The 19,784-nt window shown below is 42.6% G+C and overlaps 1 protein-coding gene across 2 annotated transcripts; it reads left to right on the top strand.

Moving 5' to 3' along the window:
- The first annotated feature begins 1,912 nt into the window (after positions 1–1,912).
- On the top strand, positions 1,913–14,163 carry CLK4 (CDC like kinase 4). 2 transcript variants are annotated; one of them, XM_074838158.1, is made up of 14 exons: positions 1,913–2,038; positions 4,099–4,158; positions 4,805–4,962; positions 6,005–6,230; positions 7,423–7,513; positions 7,901–7,967; positions 9,514–9,630; positions 9,745–9,911; positions 10,014–10,108; positions 11,194–11,323; positions 11,656–11,738; positions 12,236–12,315; positions 13,641–13,728; positions 13,811–14,163. In XM_074838158.1, exons 2-14 carry the CDS (start codon positions 4,105–4,107, stop codon positions 13,946–13,948), a joined length of 1,494 nt encoding a protein of 497 aa, XP_074694259.1. In that variant the 5' UTR covers positions 1,913–2,038; positions 4,099–4,104; the 3' UTR covers positions 13,949–14,163. The 2 variants fall into 2 exon arrangements, with proteins under 2 accessions (XP_074694259.1, XP_074694260.1); XM_074838159.1 differs by lacking the exons at positions 1,913–2,038; positions 4,099–4,158; positions 6,005–6,230; positions 7,423–7,513 and having other exon boundaries at positions 4,879–4,962.
- Positions 14,164–19,784: the final 5,621 nt, after the last annotated feature.

Genomic DNA, 19,784 nt, shown 5'->3' with positions numbered 1-19,784 from the left:
GCCTTTCAGCAAGAAACTTTCCATAAAACCCAGATACCCTTCCTAGACATTCCTCTTGGAATAAGAAATCAGTGAGAAACTGTAATTATCTGGTACAATTGGCTAATGTCAGCTCAACAGATATTTTCTGCATGTTCACACCACTTCTGCACACATGTTCACGTGTGCATGTTCGCTCTCTGTATATGTAATTTTATCCCTCTATCTCTTTTCTGCTGCTTGCAGTCTGAGAGGATTTCTCAGGCAGGGGCTGTATCAGTAGATGTTGGGAAAACTCTTAACACTTTGCAGATGTTATTGCTAGTTTTATAAATAATAACCAAACATTTACATGCTAAATGAGAAAGAGTAAACCACTGGCACCAAAGCCATATTTGGCACTGACAGATTTCGTATACAACAAGGACTATGAGGTAAAAAGCTTTTTTAAAACCACGTGGCAACAAACAGCCGTTAATGCTCCATATCTTAGTTTCTCAAAAAAAAAAGAAGAGAAACAGGATTTTCACTCTAGTGCAAATCACATTTAAATGCTTATCTTAAGCTCACTGGCAAACAAATTTTAATGAAAAATTTAAAACCACAAAACCAAACATACATCTTCATTTTAGTATCATTTGCTAATACTTTGGAGGACTGACATTAAAAAAAACATCAGCACTTGTTCAGTAAAAAGTACGCTATACATTAGATACTCTGGTTTTTGCTTCAGTTGCAAAATCTTGCTGTATTATAGGTAAAACTTGCTAAAATTATTCCGAGAAAGTGTCACTGAGTTCAGGAATTTTTCAATTTATCCACTACCCTTCAGAGATTTGCAATTTTCCCCAGATAAAACACTGTGAGTTAATAAATTTGAAACTTGTTTCAGTTCCACTTTCCCTTCATTTTGGGTTTGCTTTACTTTAAAAGAATCTCTCTGAGTTTATGAAAGTCTCTGAGTGACTGCTAGAGGAGTTGGTAATATTTTTGCACTGTACAGTACTGCATTAATTCAGACCTGTGACACCAGGGTTTTCTTTTCTTGGAGCAACCAAGCATTTGTCCCCACCGGATGCATATGACTAAGCTTGATTCACCATAATACATTTCTACGGGTATGAATCAGGCCTTGCACCAGCAGCGTAAGGCCCAGCACCCTGCGTTCCTCGGCCCCAAATCTGCGGGGAGCACCAGCAGCACCTCCTGCATCTCTCCCCAAACTAGGAAACATCGATTTGCTTGCTCTCAGCAACGCACATACTCTTTTCAGCTGTCAGAGCAATTACTCACGGAGAACGGGGCGGTTACAACTGGCGGGCTTGGGCGGATAATCAGTTTTATTAGCTTTTTACTGTACAGCCTGTTAGCAACATGGAGTAACAACTCCCCTGAGACTTACCTGCAAGCTACTCTTAAACATTGTGAGCATGAAGCCAGGCCTAACAGTGTGATCAACCTGGACACTGAACTGCTTAAACACAACGTTTGGTGAGTTCATCAGGAGTAATTAATTGGCGGTATGGTTTTAGGACCGCTCCACCTGTTTGACCAAGCAGCACTCAGCACCAGAGGGCGGCCCTGCAGCTCGGCGGTAGCCTTTGAACCCGAGCTCGCTGCTTGAATTTGGGTCCTTAGCCTTCACGGCCGTAAGCTTCTTAGAAGTCTCCCCCCAGAGGGGCGCGGGGAGGGTCCAGGCCGAGGCGTGCGGGCTGGGCTGGGCTGGGCTGGGCGGGCCGAGCCCCGCTCCCCTCAAAGCGGCCGCCATGGCGGCTGTGGCGGCAGCAGCACCTCAGGGGCGGGGCGGGGCTCGGGGGCGGGGCCTCTGCCGTCCCCTCCCCGCTTATCAGGGCCGGGCTCGGCCCCTCCCCCCACCTCCGCTAGGGGGCGGCCTTTGTCCTACGCCCGCCCATTGTGCCGTGCGTCTGACGTCACGCCGCACAGAAGCCGCGAGAGGGAGAGAGAGGAGGAAGCAGTTTCTCCGCGCTTGGTCGCGGCCGCCATTTTGTTTGTGTGCGCAGGGCGGACACGGGGCTCGCTCGCCTTTTTCTTTTCAGTTGTAAGTGGTGGAGGCGGCCTTCTTTCTCGGGCTCTTTTCTTTTTTCTATTTTCCTCTTTCCCTTACGTTTCTAGGGGGGCCGAAGCACCGTGAAAGCGGAGGGGACGTAGAGGGTTGGTGAGGGGGGCTGCTCGCGTCGTCTCTGCGGCCCAGGGAGCAGGGTGAGCGTAGAGCCTTGCGTGAGGGGTTGATTGAGGAGGTAAAAGGGTGGGAGAAGGGATCCTCGGTACAGAACCCCCCCGATCAGGGTGTCCTATGGCGAAGGCGGAGGGGTGGGGGGGGCGCTGGCCCGGGCATAACTGGGGCCTCGTGTGCGGTGGGTACTTTGGAGGTGGGGGCCGCGCAACGCGGCTCTTCAGCCCAGCTTGCACGGAGGTGTCTGGCGCCTGCCCAGATGGCAACAGAGATGAGCCCTTCCTTAACACACCCCCCCCCCCCTTCCTCCCCCTCCCTCCCCCTTCCTCCCCCCTCCCCCCCCCCCCCCGAAGGAAGACCGGTCTGGAAGTGGACTTCGTGGCCGTGGGTTGGGTAGTGGGTGTCTTCTGTAGGATCTGCTCTTGTGTGTTTGTACCCCAGGCCTGGCCTGGCCTGGCGGACTTTGGTCATCTCAAAAGAATATGCCTTTGACCTCCTCCGATCCGTACAGCTGCCAACTTTTCGAGGAGAGACATTTAGAAATTGCTGTGTAGGCAGCTTAGGGCAGGACTTTTGTGGCCTTCCTGAGGCGCTTTACGTATGGATCTTTTACAAAAGGTCTATGGCTCCTGTTTGAGAAACCTTATGGCAAAATGTGGGAATGAAAGTGGCCTGTGATATGGATTAGGACCACATGCTACAGGAATGCATATGTTCATGTCAGCTGTCAGTATTACATAAGTGCTTTGATGCATAAATTTAGAGGGAGTGCATAATAGTAAAAAAATCTTAAGGTGGCTCCTACTGTAACATGGATTGTGGCCACTTCAGGCCTTGCACAGACCAATTCTAACAATTTCCTCCTCATCTGCAGTTACTTGGCTCCTTTAGGGACAAAACTTGGCAACTTTCGTCTTAATTGCTGTAATTCTGTGTGCACTTGAGTGTAGTTAAGCAGTAGTTATTCTTCAGCTGAATCTTTTCTCCAGTTTTTTGTGTCAGATGTCCATCCTTCCATCCCCAAGCACCTCTCTGTAGGGCACTTAAATGGCGATTTTATTTAGATATTTGTCCACTACAGAGCCTTAGTGCAGCCTGCTTTCTGCCAAATGGGGAAGGGAAATAAGTAAAATCCTCAATTCACCTATAATTGAATGTGTGTGTGGAACTCTTTACCTCCAAGTAGAGTGACTGAAACCTGACTGTTTCATAATTTGAGTTACATAAGTTGAAAATAGAGGAAAAGTGGCTTTGGAGCTGGGTAAGAAGAGAAGAAATTCAAGCATGTAAATGAAACACTAATCGGTTTTAATTTTGTCTTGATCCCTCAGGCGTTTTTGTTTGTCATTTGATACATTAGTATTTTTATTTCTTATTAATGTATCATAAGTGAATAAGATATTTGTGAGACCTAGATCATGGTTGACTCAAAGGGTGCACCAATTACTTATTTTTGCAGTTTGCCATGCTGTTTGCATTGTATTTTAATAATAGGTTTCTGTAAAAAAAAGGTGCAGGTGTCTATTGTGGGTTTTTTCAACTACTAGCTTGTCACAAATATTATGAAAGTATCGGAAAACCTCTTTATCAGAACAGGCTTTCCATTTACATGTTCTCAAAGTTTAGTTTTTAGTACCTCCAGTTGGTATAGAGGCAACCAATGAGGAATAATTCTGTTTAAATTTACACAATCTTTTTTTTTTAGTGCTAGCTTTGTTTCTAAACTACTTTTCTGGCTGTTACTGCTTACTGTGGAAACTTTTTCTTGTCCTGTGTTAGTTAATTCTTTAGAATATACTGAAATAGATATGTAAGCTTATTTTCAAAAACTCCTGCCAAAGAAGAGTAAACAAATAAGGGTTGGTTTTGTTATACTCTTTAATTCTACAGCTGTGCTTTACTTTCCTTTTTTTTTTTTTTTTCAGTTGTGCATGTACCTGTTTGAACACAGAATTCCTGCATATAACATCCAGCAACGGAAGCTGGTGGGTTTTGTCTTTGGCAAATCACCTGAATTGTAAAACACCCACATATTTGCATGCTAATAGGGTTCAAAAACTGTGGCTTGGCTCATAGTAGCCCAGAGTTATGTGTTAATAATGTGTTAATATATTTGAGTTCACTGTGATTGTTGCTAAAAGTTTAAAAAGTGTGTGTTTAACAGTGATTGATAAATAGATTTGTGAGAAGTTTTTAGACTGGTTGTACGTACTTAAATTTTCATGTAATAACTTTTGTACAATATAATATGAAGAACTAAATCCAGGTTTTGTTGGAGAGGGTGTTTGAAGATTAAGGTTCAACAGAAGACTCTTCAAGGAAATGATGCTGTTTAGTCACTTGAGGGTTTATTTAAAACAGGTTTTAATGACATGTTTGAAGCTATTAAGTGAAGATGAGTCGGCCCATTTTATCTTGATTTGTGTTTCGTAACTGTTACAGTGTTAGGATGAGAAAGCTATGTCTACTGGCCAAAGCAAAAGAATTTGAGGGAAGCTGAGGAAAAAGAATTATTTGGTTCTTTCTAGTTCTGTCATATTGGATTAAAATACAGTAGTTGACTTGCACCTATAAACAGCAGTGTAATACTCTCGTCTTTTATGTGTTTTTGTTGATTTGTTTCTTTTTCAGTGGCAGATGCGGCATTCAAAACAATCTCATTGTCCTGAATGGGACGACAGAAAGAGCTGGGATCAAAGAAAGCACAGCAGCAGCCGTAAACGCAGGAAAAGGTCCCACAGCAGTGGACAAGAAAGCAAGCACTATAAACCCAATCACATTTCAGAAAGGTATAAGACTCTGAATTGAGTAGTGCTAATGTTTCTTATGTCCAAAAGAAATCTGTTTTCAGGGTAAGAGTTTTGGAGTGCCCAAAATTGTCAGTTCTTTAAGTCTGGCTCACTTAAGACAAGCTCATGAGGTAGTTGGTTTTGTTAACATAGTACCTGAACAAATAAATAGAAGGTCTTTAATAAAAACAAGTAAATATTACTAGTTTGTTTCACTGTTGTCAGTTAAGTATTGGTATTGAATACATTCAGTATTAAATGTCAAGTAAAAACTATGCCTTTTCATTTACTTAATGTGAACAAAAGGAGGAGAAGGTTTGTTTAATCTTTTAATACAGTGGTAAGTATGAGTTTCTCTTACTAATTTGGAGGTGGTTTGCTTTTTCTCCCACACTGCTTTCACTGGAAAGATGTGTTTTTCTGTTTTTTCCTTGAGAAGATCCCATGGAATTCTTTTAAGAGCTCATACTTATGCTTATAAAATGCTGGAAGGGGTAGGTGTACAGCAATATGGGGGATTTTTGCCTCAGCAGCTTTCTTAAAGGTTTTTTTTCCTGTGTAGAAGATCCACATACTCTCTGAGGTTTTTAATGTTTGATGCAGAGCATTAAAATCAGTGCTATTTCTCTCAGTCCCAGGGTTTATTTTTCTTTTCTAACACTTCAAGTTTGAAAGCATGGAAGGGGATTGTTGCTGTATTGAAAGTGTTTTATCATGTAACTTTGGAGATTGTAATTGAGTTGCTCGCTATATTTAGGGAGTGTTTCTCCTTTTTGAGGGAGTCTCTTATTTACTGTGCAAACTGTGGATGGATTATAAATCGTTCATCTGGATGGCTGCTATGTATTTGAGACTGACAATGTTGTTAGATTCCTAATAAAGTAACATCAAAAGCTCCACTATTTTTGGGGAGGGAGTCAATTAGAAAACATTCTTGGTGTAAAGACAGATACTATGTAACTCTAACTCAGCTCAAGTCACTTATCTTGTTGGAACCTCAAGTTTTTGAAGTGGAGAACATTCACTTAAAATATATTTTCAGTCATTATTTGGACGATAGAGCCATAAATGAAAGAGACCATCATGACCGGAGATATGTTGAGGAATACAGAAATGACTTCTGTGAAGTATATGACCACAGGCATTATCACAGAGACTATGAAAAGAGTCACCATCATCACTATAGCAAATCCTCTGGTCGGAGCAGGAAAAGTAGTCATAAAAGGAAGCATAAGAGGCATCATTGCTCCAGTCACCAATCACATTCGGTATGAGTAATTTTTAACTTTATTATTAATGAATTAGTGGTAATAGACTACTTAAGTGAGTGCTAGAACTTCAATTCCTGGTCACAGTTATTTTAAGAAATACTATGTTAAAAAAGGATTTGTAGTTGAGTCCATTTGTGAGCATATAAATGTCTTCTTGAGACTTTTGGATCAGAGTGTTGGGTGGGGGGTGGGATTATCATCAGTACTAGTTATACGATGGGAATGTAGGTGGCTGGTGGTTCAGATCACTGGGATTAATCTGAAAAATGTTATCTCAAAAACAGGTAACTCTTATTTCAAAGTACAGTTGTCACTTTAGTTTTACAGCCTAGTGAAGTATGCTTTTTCAGGTAGACTGTGTTATACATCCTATTAGTAAAAGTAATTGAAGTGACATGCGTTTTTAATGTGAGCTTAATTGAAACTATGAAATGTGCATGTCTGGTAAATTGGTAAGAACAAGCTCTACAGTTCTACACTTGATTCCAGAAACCTTTGATAAGCCGCATGCCTGGCTATGGGCAGCTAATGTCTTACTGAAGATGGGATAAGTTTGCTGCTTGCCTTCTCTGAAGGCATGCTCTCTGAATTTCTCAGTATTGGCATGATGCCCACTGATACATCTTCAGCTCCAGGTGTTTTATGTCACATTTCTGCAAGAAAACAGCAAGTTGTATTAGATTATAAACTGCAAATTAAGGACTTCAGAATAATTTTTCTTCTCTCTCTAAACACGAGGGAAGTAAAATTACATGATTTTTTTTATGTTTAGATTATATGAAGTGTGTGTTTTAAAAATAGAAATGTTTCACCTGACTGAAAGCTTAGATATGTAAATAAATACTGTTTTTTGCTATTTGCTAGCAAAGTATTAGAAATAGTGATGTTGCATTCTTAATCTGTCTTCAGTTAAGCCACTGTTTGAGAGTCAAAATTGTGTTGTTTTTTCTGTTGCTTTATCACTTTAAGTATTTATCTGAAAATCTGTTCCTTGCCATGTTTTTCTTCTGTAACATAAACTGTGCCCTGTGAATTTCTGGGGACTGAATTTGAAATTGCTCCTGCCAACTGTTCGTGGCCTGGTGTGTAACTGAATGCCTGAATATCTCCCCGCTGAATGAATTGCGTATTCTGCCCTGAATTCACTCTGATATATTGATTGGCTGGACGATCTTGGTGCCGTTCCCAGAAGAGTCACCGAAGGAAAAGATCCAGGAGTGTAGAGGATGATGAGGAGGGTCACCTGATCTGTGAAAGTGGAGACGTTCTAAGAGCAAGATGTATAGAACATTTTTCAACACTTTTTAAAAACTTTTCAGCAAAAAATCTGTTTAGAATAGTATGTCAGAGGAGGGGGGCTAAAGAAATCTTCATTGCTCTTTTTGTTCTGTTTTTTTTGTGCTTTTTTGTTTTTTTGCATATCTTCTTTTCTGTAGAATTTAAATACTGTGTTCAAAAGTTCCAATTAGTAAATGAACTTGAGATTAGAACAAGAGATAGTCTTTTGGCTAACTGTTTTCATGACACCTTCCAATAAAATAATGCATTCAGATGCTGAGATTTAAAGTAATTATGCTTTTGTAATGGCACATTTTTAAATCTACATTAATAATATTCATTCTTGTTTAAGTAGTTTTATAATTCTAACTTGTGTTTGTTCTTTTTAGATGAAATTGTTGCGACTTTAGGAGAAGGAGCTTTTGGAAAAGTAGTGGAGTGCATAGATCATGATATGTAAGTGTTGGTTATCTTCAAGTGGATCTCATGACAAAAGACTACTTAGCTCATGGACATTTACTTTAAAAGAAAGTCACAGTTCAAATAACGTATTGCAGTATATTTAAGAAAAAAATTGCGCTGGTTTTGAGAGTTACCTCATAAGTTCATTTCTGGTTTAAAATTTTTAAGGATTTTCTGGTGATACCATGTGTGTCCCCGATTGTTTTTATGGTTCTTCAGTCCTCTCTCCCAATACTATAAATGCTTTTTGTTCCTTCTGTTGCTCTGTGAAAGGCCTTGGGATGGTATTGACTTTATACAAGATAGTATATAGGGAAATACTTTGTTTTTCCTCTAAGCTTTGGAGAATCTGTCTTTAACAATAAACTTCCTTAACCACATTTGTCCAGGGAGACGTTTGCCTGGAGCGGGTTTTTTCAAAAATAACCCTTTTTATGACTATACTTTTTTTCTGTGCAAGCTGTATAACCACATAGTGAAAACTACTAATTACTGAGCAGATGTCATCTGCCCCTTTTAAGAAGGAAAACTATGTTTTGCTTCATTATGTTTTTCTGTTGGTTCTAGAAGTGCTGTTGCCATAACTAGAGAATGTGAGGGTATGTAAAGAGTACAGAATTGGTTTGGGAGACTGACTTTTAAAAGATGATGCAGTGAGATGCTGAGAAAGTAATTTTGGTTCTTTATGAAAGCCATTGCTTGAGCTGTAAATTTTTCCTCAATCTCCATAATCAGAATTATCCTTTGAAGTTTTTCTGACTGCACAGTACTCCAGTAGCCAGTCACTAAAACTCAGATTATTTTAACCCATGTTTTATATCTGCAGTTCTGTGACATGCTTCTAGTATTTTTTTCCTCTGCCTTTTGTTTGTTAATTCTGTTTCACAGGCTAAGTCTGTTCAGGAGCTTGAGATGGTGTCGTGAGGGCAGACAGTATTCTTAAGTCAGTAGAATCAAAATAGCTCTATAGAGACAATTAAAAACTGTCCTAAGAGCGAATGGGATGCAACGAACTGTGTATCTGTGTTCCATTTAAGTAATAGCCTTACAGTTTGAATGTTACACTGAGTGCAGTCAGTTTTCACTAGTACAAAATACTCAGAATCTAAACTTCATAAGTTATTCAATTCCCCTGATTCCATAGAAGCAGTGGACAAAAAACTGAACAAGTTGTGCAAGTTGCATGAAAAACTGTTACATTTTTTCAGTACTTTCCTCAGATGAGAACTTTGTTAATTTTTTTTAATCATCTTGCAGGTGAATTCCTGATATTTATTCTACCTTAGATGAGATAATGACTGAGTAGTTAATGTTGCATATGCTATGAGTATTTGATAAAGGAAAGATTGGTATTACATTTCTTTGTAAAAACAGTCCTGGTTAAGTTCAGTGTGCTTAAGCCAAATTCTCCTAATCCAACTCGTAATTTGGTATGACCTTTAATCTTCCTGTATTTCTTTTGTTAAGATTGAGCTGCTTTGGGGTTGTAGGTATTTAACAATAATTGATCCAGTTTGTGATGCTTCACTTTCTTTTAAAGGAGAGGAATGCACGTAGCAGTTAAAATTGTGAAAAATGTTGGTAGATACCGGGAAGCAGCCCGTTCAGAAATACAGGTGTTGGAACACTTAAACACCATGGATCCAAGCAGCACTTTGTAAGTATAAAATCAGAATAGTCAGCATACCAAGGATTTACAGAAGATAATTATGCAATACAACTGAGTTTTCATTTGGGTTGATTTGTGGTTTGTTTTTTTTTTTTCTTTAAGCCGCTGTGTCCAGATGCTGGAATGGTTTGATCATCATGGCCATGTTTGCATTGTTTTTGAGCTACTGGGACTTAGTACTTACGACTTTATTAAGGAAAACAGCTTTCTGCCATTTCATATTAATGACATTAGAAATATGGCTTACCAAATCTGCCAGTCTATCAACTGTAAGTAAACATCAATACTTTTATCAAATATGTTCTTTTTTTTCTCCCTTTAGGAAATTAATGTATTAATTATGGAATACTCTTCTGGTTTTTTCCTTCTAGTTTTACACCATAATAAACTAACTCATACGGATTTAAAGCCTGAAAATATCTTGTTTGTGGAGTCTGATTACATAGTGAAGTACAATGCCAAAATGGTAAGTTTGCTCTTTGTTTCTTCCAACTTGAATTGGGATAATCCTGTCTTCATCTGAACTTTTCTTTAAAAAAAAAGTATAGAAACGTCAAGTGATAAGTTATGTTTCCTAAAATTTTTTTTGTGCTCTTTGAAGTGTATTAACTTTCTGCTAAGTAAGTAACTTTGCTCTGATTTGAACTAAACTGTTTCATCTGATCACTGAAGTTCTTTGCTGTTTAATGAAGTTCTGGCATTCATGGGGAGCATTGTGTTAATGTTTTGAATTTAGCCAGGTTTTCTCTTTCATATTTGTTAAGCCATTTGAATCCCTTTCTTTAAAGCATCACTGTGTTTTGAGAGTAATGTCAGATCTTGATTTCTGATTACCCTGGAGTCTGAAGTGCCTGTTAGTTTTCCAGTCCTTGGCTTAATAGCTAAAATGAATTTTCTGTTTGTCACCAACATGTGATGTTGATCATCAGGCAGTGTTATAATTGGCATGGGCCCTGAATAGGACTATTCTTGACCAGTGTCTTCCTTTTTAAATCTAAGAAAACACTGAGACACAGCATTAGGGTCAGAACTTGTCTGCACAAATCACTTCTAGCGCTGGCAGAAATACAAGTTTCTTTTTACGTTGCTGCTCTTTTTTCAGAGTATAAAAACTTGTTAGAGACAGGAAGGCAGTATGGACTCCACTGCCTCTAGTTTATGCATGAGGCTTGATTTTATCTTTTATTTTAGAGCTAAAATTATATAAATGAGTGTGTGCACCAATAGACAGAAAAAAACAAGACAGAGGTAACAACTAACTGAAGTTAACTTGAAGGTTAACAAAAGAGGAGAGGAGCTCTGTTACTTTGAGAAAGGTCTTTACTCAGCTGTTTCGAGTATTGAGATTAAATCACTTTGTTACCAATTCCTCTTTCCTGGAGCTTGAGCTGAATAGGAATTGATGTATTTGGAAAGAATATTTTGTTACATAGGTTTTAATTTTTAGCATTTTATGTTAACTGGTATTTTGAAGATAAATACAGTGTGATGAATACCTTTTGCCTAAGCATGCTTTTAAAAAATACTAACAGCATTTTGACTTTCTTGCAGAAGCGAGATGAACGCACTTTAAAAAACACAGACATCAAAGTCGTTGATTTTGGAAGTGCAACTTTTGATGATGAGCATCACAGCACATTAGTGTCTACACGACATTATAGAGCTCCTGAGGTTATTTTAGGTCAGTAAAGATTTTAAAACTTCTGGCAGTTAATTGCAGTTCATCCAGATGTCTTTACTTCCTAAACTGGAGTAGTTGGTCATGGTTCTGATAATTCAGTCATCTCCCACAGATGGTGGTGTTAGAATTCTTGAGAGTAAACAGTAAAAGAATATTCTAAAACCAGAAGTCCAAACATGTTCCTTTCCCACTTTTTCCTACCAGGTTTGGGGAGATGTGTGGAGGGGGGAAATGGGGATCAGTAAATGCATAGAAACTGGGCTTATGCTTTGTGGATTACAGGTTTTGAGAACGTATTAAAAAGTAAAACTTAAACTTTTCCTATTTTGCAGCACTGGGATGGTCCCAGCCTTGTGATGTTTGGAGTATTGGTTGTATTCTGATTGAGTATTACCTAGGATTTACAGTGTTTCAGGTACGTACATAAAGTGAAATTTGAACGTTTTTGTTACAGACTATGGATTTTGGTGTTTCAATGACATCTACTTCACTGTTACTGTAAAAGGCATAACCTCACAGGCTTTTTAAGGACTATATAGATGAGGTTGCAAAGGCAGCATACATACATGAAAAGATGTCTTTGATACCTCCTTCAGACTTTTTAAGATGATTTGTTCTGTCTTTTTGTATGATGAAGCCTGTCTAGAGTGTGAAGATACTGCTGGAATTAAGAGTAAAGAAAACATACTTCTACAAAACTTGCTGTATGAACTCTGTTCAGGGGCCATTTTAACTGTGGAAAGTGCTATATAACAAACTGCATTGCATAATTTATTTTTAATAATTTAAGGTGATCATGCATAAAGATACTGTGATGGTACTTTGGCAAGCACCTTGTTTGTAGATGAGTGTTGTTACCAAGTGGCTGAGAGTAGAAAAATGTGTTAAGTGCATTTGTTGTTCTTTCCACAGACGCATGATAGTAAAGAACACTTGGCAATGATGGAAAGAATACTGGGGCCTCTGCCATCTCACATGATCAAGAAATCCAGGTAAGTTCATTACAGAAGTAGTAAGTTGCCTAATATTTTCCTATTATAAGAAATTTTAAAGTTTCCGTTGCTAGCTGTGGGCTTCTGAAGATCAACAAAGAGACTTCCAGGCTTCTTGTTACCTGTCAGTCTATTGCAAGAAACTGTGTCAGATTTACATGAATTAAATAATTGTGAGTAGTCCTTTTCTGGTTCTAGTCTGGGATGCCAGCAACCAAAATGCCAGTCTCCTGAACAGTAACTGAGTATGAATGTTCTTAGGTCTTTAAAGCTAAGTTCGGTATGGTCACCAGAACAGTATCAGACACCCATCTTTCTATAAACCGTGAGAATAAAGAACCTGCTGTCATCAGAAGATTTATATTGAGATGAAAAAGAGGGTCTTGTCTTGCTAATACAGCTGCCAGCCTCTTCCACTGTGCCATCATATCCCCCAGACAGGTGCTTCGGTGATCTTTCCCTCTTCCTCAAAGATAACTACGTGCAGCAGAACTTTCCCACTTCCATTGCAAGGAGAAGCAGCCAGCACAGGGTTCTCCCCTAACCCCCGTATGACCAAAATACAGACCACATGAGATTTGATAGTCCATTCTTTTTCTGAAATACGTTGTCCTCTTGCCAGCTGACCTGGATAATCCTGTAACTCGTGTTACGGTAGCATTCCAGTAATTCTGGGTTGGGTGATGTATTTAGTTTATTACAGTTGTCCAACTGATTAGCAATGCATTTTGAAAAATGAGAAAAAAAACTTAGGAAACTGCAACTGGAATGGATTCAGATAGTATTTACGTACTAAAATCCTGCTTAGGAAGCAGTGTTAATGTGATGCTGAGGTGTGGGTTTTTCAGAACTTTCTTTGCACTAGTAGTCTCCTGTATTTGCCAGTACACTTTTTAAAGACACTTGGGAATATCTGATTTTGTTAAATAGTTGTTAACCACTTAAACTCTACAGATTTTATAAGAAGTGTTTTTAAAAAGTTGATAGATTGACAAGCTGTCTTTCTGTTACTAGCAGATGAGACCAAGTTGTTCTCTTGGAACACCTGAAAACATCCATCTCTTTAAATGTCAGTAGTGGAAAATATGTTTTCAGTGGCTGCTTTGGTGATTGGAATACTGAAGGACTTGTTTTCTAAGTATTGTGACAGTGGTAATATAAAAGCAACAGGTGTCTCTGAATGAATATTAGCTAAAAGAGATGTTAGCTCCCAAATGCAGAGGGATATGCAGGAACGCTTTTAGGGTGTTTCAAAACTTCTTAGAAAAGCATCTTCCCACTTCATGTACTGACACTATCTTAAATTTATTTTCCTTGTCATGCAGAAAGCATTATTTTCACCATGACCAATTGGACTGGGATGAACACAGTTCCGCGGGACGATATGTTAGGAGACGCTGTAAGCCTTTAAAGGTAGGAAACAACACTTCTATTACGTGGTTAGATTTGCACTTGTGAAGGATCTCTCTCAAATACTGCCTTCTGTTTCTTTCAGGAATTCATGCATTGCCAAGACACAGAACATCAAAGTCTGTTTGACCTTGTTCGCAGGATGCTGGAATATGATCCAGCCAAAAGAATTACTCTTGATGAAGCCTTGCAGCATCCTTTTTTTGAACCAATAAATAAATAAATTCAAAGATCTTTTATGCTTCTTCAAGGAGATTTCCTAGACTGTGTCAGTCATCAGAGGTTGCATGAAACTTTTGTAAACTTTAAATTATTTTGTACAGTTAAGTCTGTAAATATTTACATATGTTTTGTATAACTGTTATGTTTACCTTGTTGAACAGTTGTAGTCTTATGGGTATCAAAGTGAAAAATAAAAGTAATTTTCATTTTTGAAAATAGTTTCCTCTTTGAAACTACCCCCTCTGCTTTTGCAGATGGGGCTAGTTAAGCATCTGACTTCAGGTGAGGAGTCTGGACTAGCTGAACGAGTTTGGAAAACATGAAATGTTTTTAACTAGCTTCCTTTTATTAGTCATAAAGAAAAGATTTGAAGGGTTAAGGCTACCCAGTCATCCTGTCGAATACCTTGTGATGGCATTTTGAAACATGGTTGAAAACAGTGAATATTCTAAATATCTCTTTTGTGGGTCACCTTTTTCCCAGATTTTCTGTTAAAAGGGCATGCATTGTGCTCTGGCTGGCTAATTAGTCTCTGGAAACTTGCCTGGTGCTTTCAATGTTAAGTATTTATAGGTAATTTTTTTGTAAGGTCTGAAAAGTAACATTTCATGTTTACAATATTTTGATTCATTCAAGATCAGCATTTTCTTGATAAAGCTTTTGGAAGGGTTGTACTGCCCCTGGAGAAAAATGCAGATAAATACTGCGTGCCACAGAACTGTGGTGTATTTAAGCCCTTCTCTTGCAATAGTAACAAGATAATTCTGAAGTCTTCAAATACACATTTCTGTGGAGCTTGATCTCTAATTACTGATAAGTAACTTTGGCACCTGAGAACCACTGTTCTCGGATGTAATACAAGAGGGAGGAGGAGGGTTCTCGGCTGTGACTCCTGAACTCGGGTGCTGAGCTGGGAAGATAATGGTCCTACTTTCCAAGCCCCATTAATGCACTTGGGTAGTTTTTGCTCTCCCATGTTGATGTTTTCTCAGTCTTGTTCAATGCTTTTTAATCCATTTGGCGCAGCGGATGGTTTGTGGAGCAGGAGGATGGGAAGCTTCCATGGAAGGGTTCATTCAGGCTCTCGGTGTAGATGCAGTAAGCAAGTTCTGGCCATTTGTTTCAGTCCTGACTTTACCATGCAAGCCTTTAAGGAAGGAAACGGAATTGTTTCAACTCCACAGGAGCCTGGCTTCAGTTTTTGTGCTTGCTGAGTAAGTCCTAATGCACAGGAAGATTTTAAACTGATGTCCTTGTTCCAGTGATGTGGAGGAGGCTTAATTTGCAAGAGGCTCCAGACATGCCTATCTCTGACTTGAGGGTGGAATAGAGCTGGGAGAGGCTTTGAAAGCTTATCTTCTGTAACCAGTGCCACCTCCTGGGCTTGATTATATCTCATAATAGACACCCCCCTCCCTCAGATGTTGATGTTCACATCATTGTTTCTTCTCTGCATGACAGAAAAACGTAACAGTTGGTACCATCCAGGTCAGCTCGGCAGATCTGAGGAGGACAGGAGTGAATTCTTTCCTCTGCTCCTCCCCGTGGTACTTTCCACACCTTCAGAGGCAAAGCCAGGGCTTGGCTGAGCGTATCAGCTGAGCTATGCAAATCAAAGGCAGATGGGGGGGAAAAAAGTTTATGTGCTGCTATAACTATAAAACTGTAACTATAAAACAGTTTGATCAAAATTAGAAGGGGAAAGGTTGTGTTCTCCCGTTTAAGGAGTACTTCTAGCCTTTGTTAATGTTACTAAAATGCACTGCCTAAAGAAGATACTTGCTAGGAAAAAAGAAATGTATTATAAAAGCCTGTTTAAATACACTTTCCTTCTCCCAGTAAACTTTAAAAAAACACAATCTGAAGATTAATACAGCATCTGCAGGGAGGTGCCAAGTGGTTTTGCAGGCCTTAGAGTATGTACAAAAGAAGTTCTAGTTGGAAGGGGCACATGTCCAGCATCCCCGGGCTCCCGGTGAAGCAGCCCAGCGCTGCTGGCAGCTGAGCAGCCGCCAGGTGCCAACGGATCCGATTCCTCCTGCTCTGAGCTGCCCTCAGTGGTTTTGGCTTTACAAGGGAAGAGATTTTTACACACACACGCGCACACACCCCCCTCCGTTGTCTTGTTAACACATGGATGTGAGCAGGGTGGTTTGTCATCTTTATGTGTTTGGATCAAGCTAATATTAAGTGCCTATAGCTGTTGGTAAATGACTTGAAAGATCTGTTCGCATCTTTGTGTTTCAGATTTTTAGCTATTGTAACCTAAATAAATCTGTGAATGGTTTGGCCAGGCAAACCAAGGGTCTGCTTTTCCATAACAGGTCAGTTATACACTTTTAACTAAACATGGATGGTAGGACAAAATAAAGCTGTTTTTTAAGGGAACAGAGCAGGCTTTATCTCTGAAGTGCACAGAACGTACAAGATCCAGAACTTTGGAAGCTGAGCAGGGCAGGGGAAGAGTTGAGCTGCGGGTTAAACTTGTCAAGACAGGGGTTTGGAATTGTAGGGCAGGGCGCTCGGCTGTCACAGTGGTGCTCAGTCCTTCCTCTTGTCACGGTTCCGGGTATCTGGGCTGCAAGGCAGGCTCAGGGCCCGTGGACACATTTTAGGACAAGATGTTTTGCGCCCTAGAAGCTCCCCCACAGTGATGGTACCGTGCGCACGCAGATCGATCTAGAGCTTGTCAGCAAAGTCTTAGCAGCCTCATAGCAAGGAGAGGGAGAGAAAAAGGTAAGGAAAAGGTTGCTCATGAAAACCTGAAGTTTTATTTTCAGGCACGTGAAGCAGAGCAGGAAAGCTTTGTGATAGAGTTGCCTGGTAAGCTGGTTTGGAAATAGCAGCTACAAAAAAGCAGCGTATGTACCCAGCGTGGCAGTCTAGCTGTGTGCGTGTGTTTTATTAACACACTGGCACCCCTCCTGGTAACATTTTCTATCTCTGTCCTGGGCTTCACTCATCTATTCTAGAAGTAAGAACTCGTCCTAGAAGTCAGAATTATTCCTATAAGGGCAGGGTCTATGGCCAGGAGGCAAAGAGTACCCATGGGTTTGTGGACTATGTCCTTGGAGTCTAGGCAGGCATTGAGTTATCCGAGGATGTTTTATAGGTGCGTTAAGAGTTGACGTGATGGAATCTCTAACAGCGAGGAAAAAGCAAGGCTGTTGGGCAAAGTCTGGGGGTACTTAAGTACTTCTAGATGTGGGTAGTTGCTCTCATTCAAAGCCTCCCTAAAGCAGATGGGGCACCTTACCGTGATAAAATCGGTGCGTTACAAGGCACGGCTGGGCTTGGCGGCTGAGGCCTCTTCCCCAAAGCAGGTCCCAGTCCTGGCGGGGCCCCAAAAATCCCCAGCGGTGCGATCTTACAGGTCGCTCTCGTTGGGCGAGGAGAGGCCGTTTCCCACGCGATGCCCCGGGGTGGGGGTGTTGGGCCGGAGCCCGGTGCCCGCTGGCCCGGCGGGTGGGGGGACCGGTCCCGGTCCCGGTCCTGGTCCCGGTCCCGCTGGAGGGCGCCCGCTCCGCGGCCGCCACCGCCGCAGCGCTGCCCTGCGCGGCTGCTGGAGCGGGGCTGCCCCCCGCCCCCCCCCCCCCCCGAGCCTCTGCGAAGCTCCCCGCACCCCGGAGCGGCTCTTGCCCTGCCCCGCACCGCCGGGACCCCGGAGGGGGGGGGTGAGGGGAGGGTCGGAAGGTGGGGGGGGAGCGGTCTCCGCGGGGGGCCGGGCAGCGGGGTGGGATCTGCTGCGCGTAATCCCCCCCATGGGGGGCGGCGGACCGCGCTCGGAGCATCCCCCCTTCCCCAGCGCGGGGGAGGCGGCGGGGGGAGCCGCCACCCCCCCCCCCCCCCCCCCCCCCCGCCCCGCTTCCTCCGTTTAAGACCCGGGGCCGGCGGGGCGAGCGGAGGAGAGCGGCCGCTCCGCAGCTGCCGGCCCCACTTCCGCGGCGGGGCGCGCAGCGCACGGGGCGGGCGCTGGATGCGCCGCCGGGGGAAGGCGGGCGGCAGCCGAGCGGGACCCCGCGCAGCGGCGCGGAGCGCGGCGCGATGAGCGCGGGCAGCGGCGCCGGCGCCGCGGCGGGCACCGCCACCTCCGCCCTGTGCCTGCTCCTCTCGCTCACCGCCGTGGCCGTCTGCCTGCTGCTGGGCGCCAAGACGGCGGAGCTGCAGGGCCGGCTGGCCGCGCTGGAGGAGCGGGGCTCCGCCGGCCCCGGGCCGCTGCTGGACGCGCTGCGGCCGCGCGTGGAGCAGCTCTTCCGCGAGGTGAGTTGGCTGCGCGGCCGCGCAGCGCCCGCGGGCGGGCGGGGGGGAGCAGGACCCACAGACCGGCTGTCCCGGACCGACCGGCCGCGCCGGGGCGAGGAGGGCGCTTCGGGCCCCGCTCCGTGTGTCAGCGGCTCCTCTTCCCCTTCGGACAGACTTCCTCCCTTTTGCCAAACTTCTCCCCTTTTTCTGGCCGTTTCCGTGGATCGGGCTGTAGGGCGAGGCGCAGCCTTTCTGATTTAGAAAAACAAAAATAAAACGCCCCAGGTGGGAAGACGAGCAGTTCAGCGGTTGCGAACACGCGGCTTTTCCCTCATGCCATTCACTGGTAAAGGTAACCGAGTACTTAATTACAATTTATCTTTGGATGTAACGGACGATAATTTCCTCGTTATGAATTTATGAACATCATCCCTCTTACCTGGACTGTCCCTCACAGAGTATCATGTGGTCCAGCAGTGCTGAACTGATTTATGGCGGGTAGAGAAGACTAGCAACTAGTTATTTCACTTTCAATTCCAGGATTTTCCGAAATTACTCATTAAAGATTGCTGTGCTAAAAGATTTGTCCTACTTAGAGAACAATTATCCACAGTGATGCCCTTCTGCATAACTAAACCAAATCTCTGGGAGAAGTTACACTTGATCCCAGGGTTCTGTTTTTTTTCCCCAAACTCTGGTGTTTAGGTTTGGGGATTTTACAGGCAAGGGGAACGGGGAGGGCTCCCATCACTCATAGGAAACGCTTGAAGACCCCACAGTTGGTTTGCTGGATTTGTGTAAACAGGAGTTCAGGATTTGCAGCAAGATTCAACTCAGCTTACGGGGCTGCCGCAGGACGCTCCCGAGTGATCGATTCTGACATCTGGGGAAGGTTTTACACTGGGATTTTATTAATGGCCTGACTGGGGTGCAAAACACGGTGCTGCATTAAAATCATTAACAGCCACGGAGCCTCAGTCATGCCCAAATGTATTTTGTGTGCAGTGCTTTCCAGCTGTGAGGGGTGCGAGGGGGGGATGGAGGCGGCACTGGGGGGATGGCGAGACAGTTCGTGGTGCCGCGCGGGGCCGTTGGAGTCACGGCGAGGGTATTGCTGGCACCGCCGCAGCGTGGCCGTTCTCCTGGAAACTTGGTTGCATTGATGTGCCTCGATAAAAGAGAAATGTGAAAAAATATTTCTGTGAAAACCCTGAATACCAGAGCAGAGGGGTGCCTGTGAGGCGTAATCACCAAATCTAGTGAACGTCTTTTCTCCAGGCAGGAATTAGCCTGCCAGTCGTGGCAGTGGTTCTGTTCCAATTACTCCAATAAATGTGCTTAGCAATGGGACGGGTCTCTGTGGCACTGCCTAAGATCATGTGCAACCTCTTGCTGAGATTTAGTTAAGTGTGGAAAGCTTGTTTTGTACTGGGAACGCTCAGATGGAGATGGTACAGGGGAAAATAAAGCAAAACCACATAATTGGGTCTCTAATGCAAGAGTGAGCTTGTTGAAACGTTTAGTATGACCAAAGTTTTGTCAATACCGAAAGCAAATATTGAAACAAGTAACAGATTCAAGGAATGCATGGCAGT

This window comes from Strix aluco, chromosome 13, assembly GCF_031877795.1.
Source record: "Strix aluco isolate bStrAlu1 chromosome 13, bStrAlu1.hap1, whole genome shotgun sequence".
In the NCBI taxonomy this organism is placed as follows: domain Eukaryota; kingdom Metazoa; phylum Chordata; class Aves; order Strigiformes; family Strigidae; genus Strix; species Strix aluco.
This window is presented reverse-complemented; position numbering and strand designations above follow the sequence as displayed.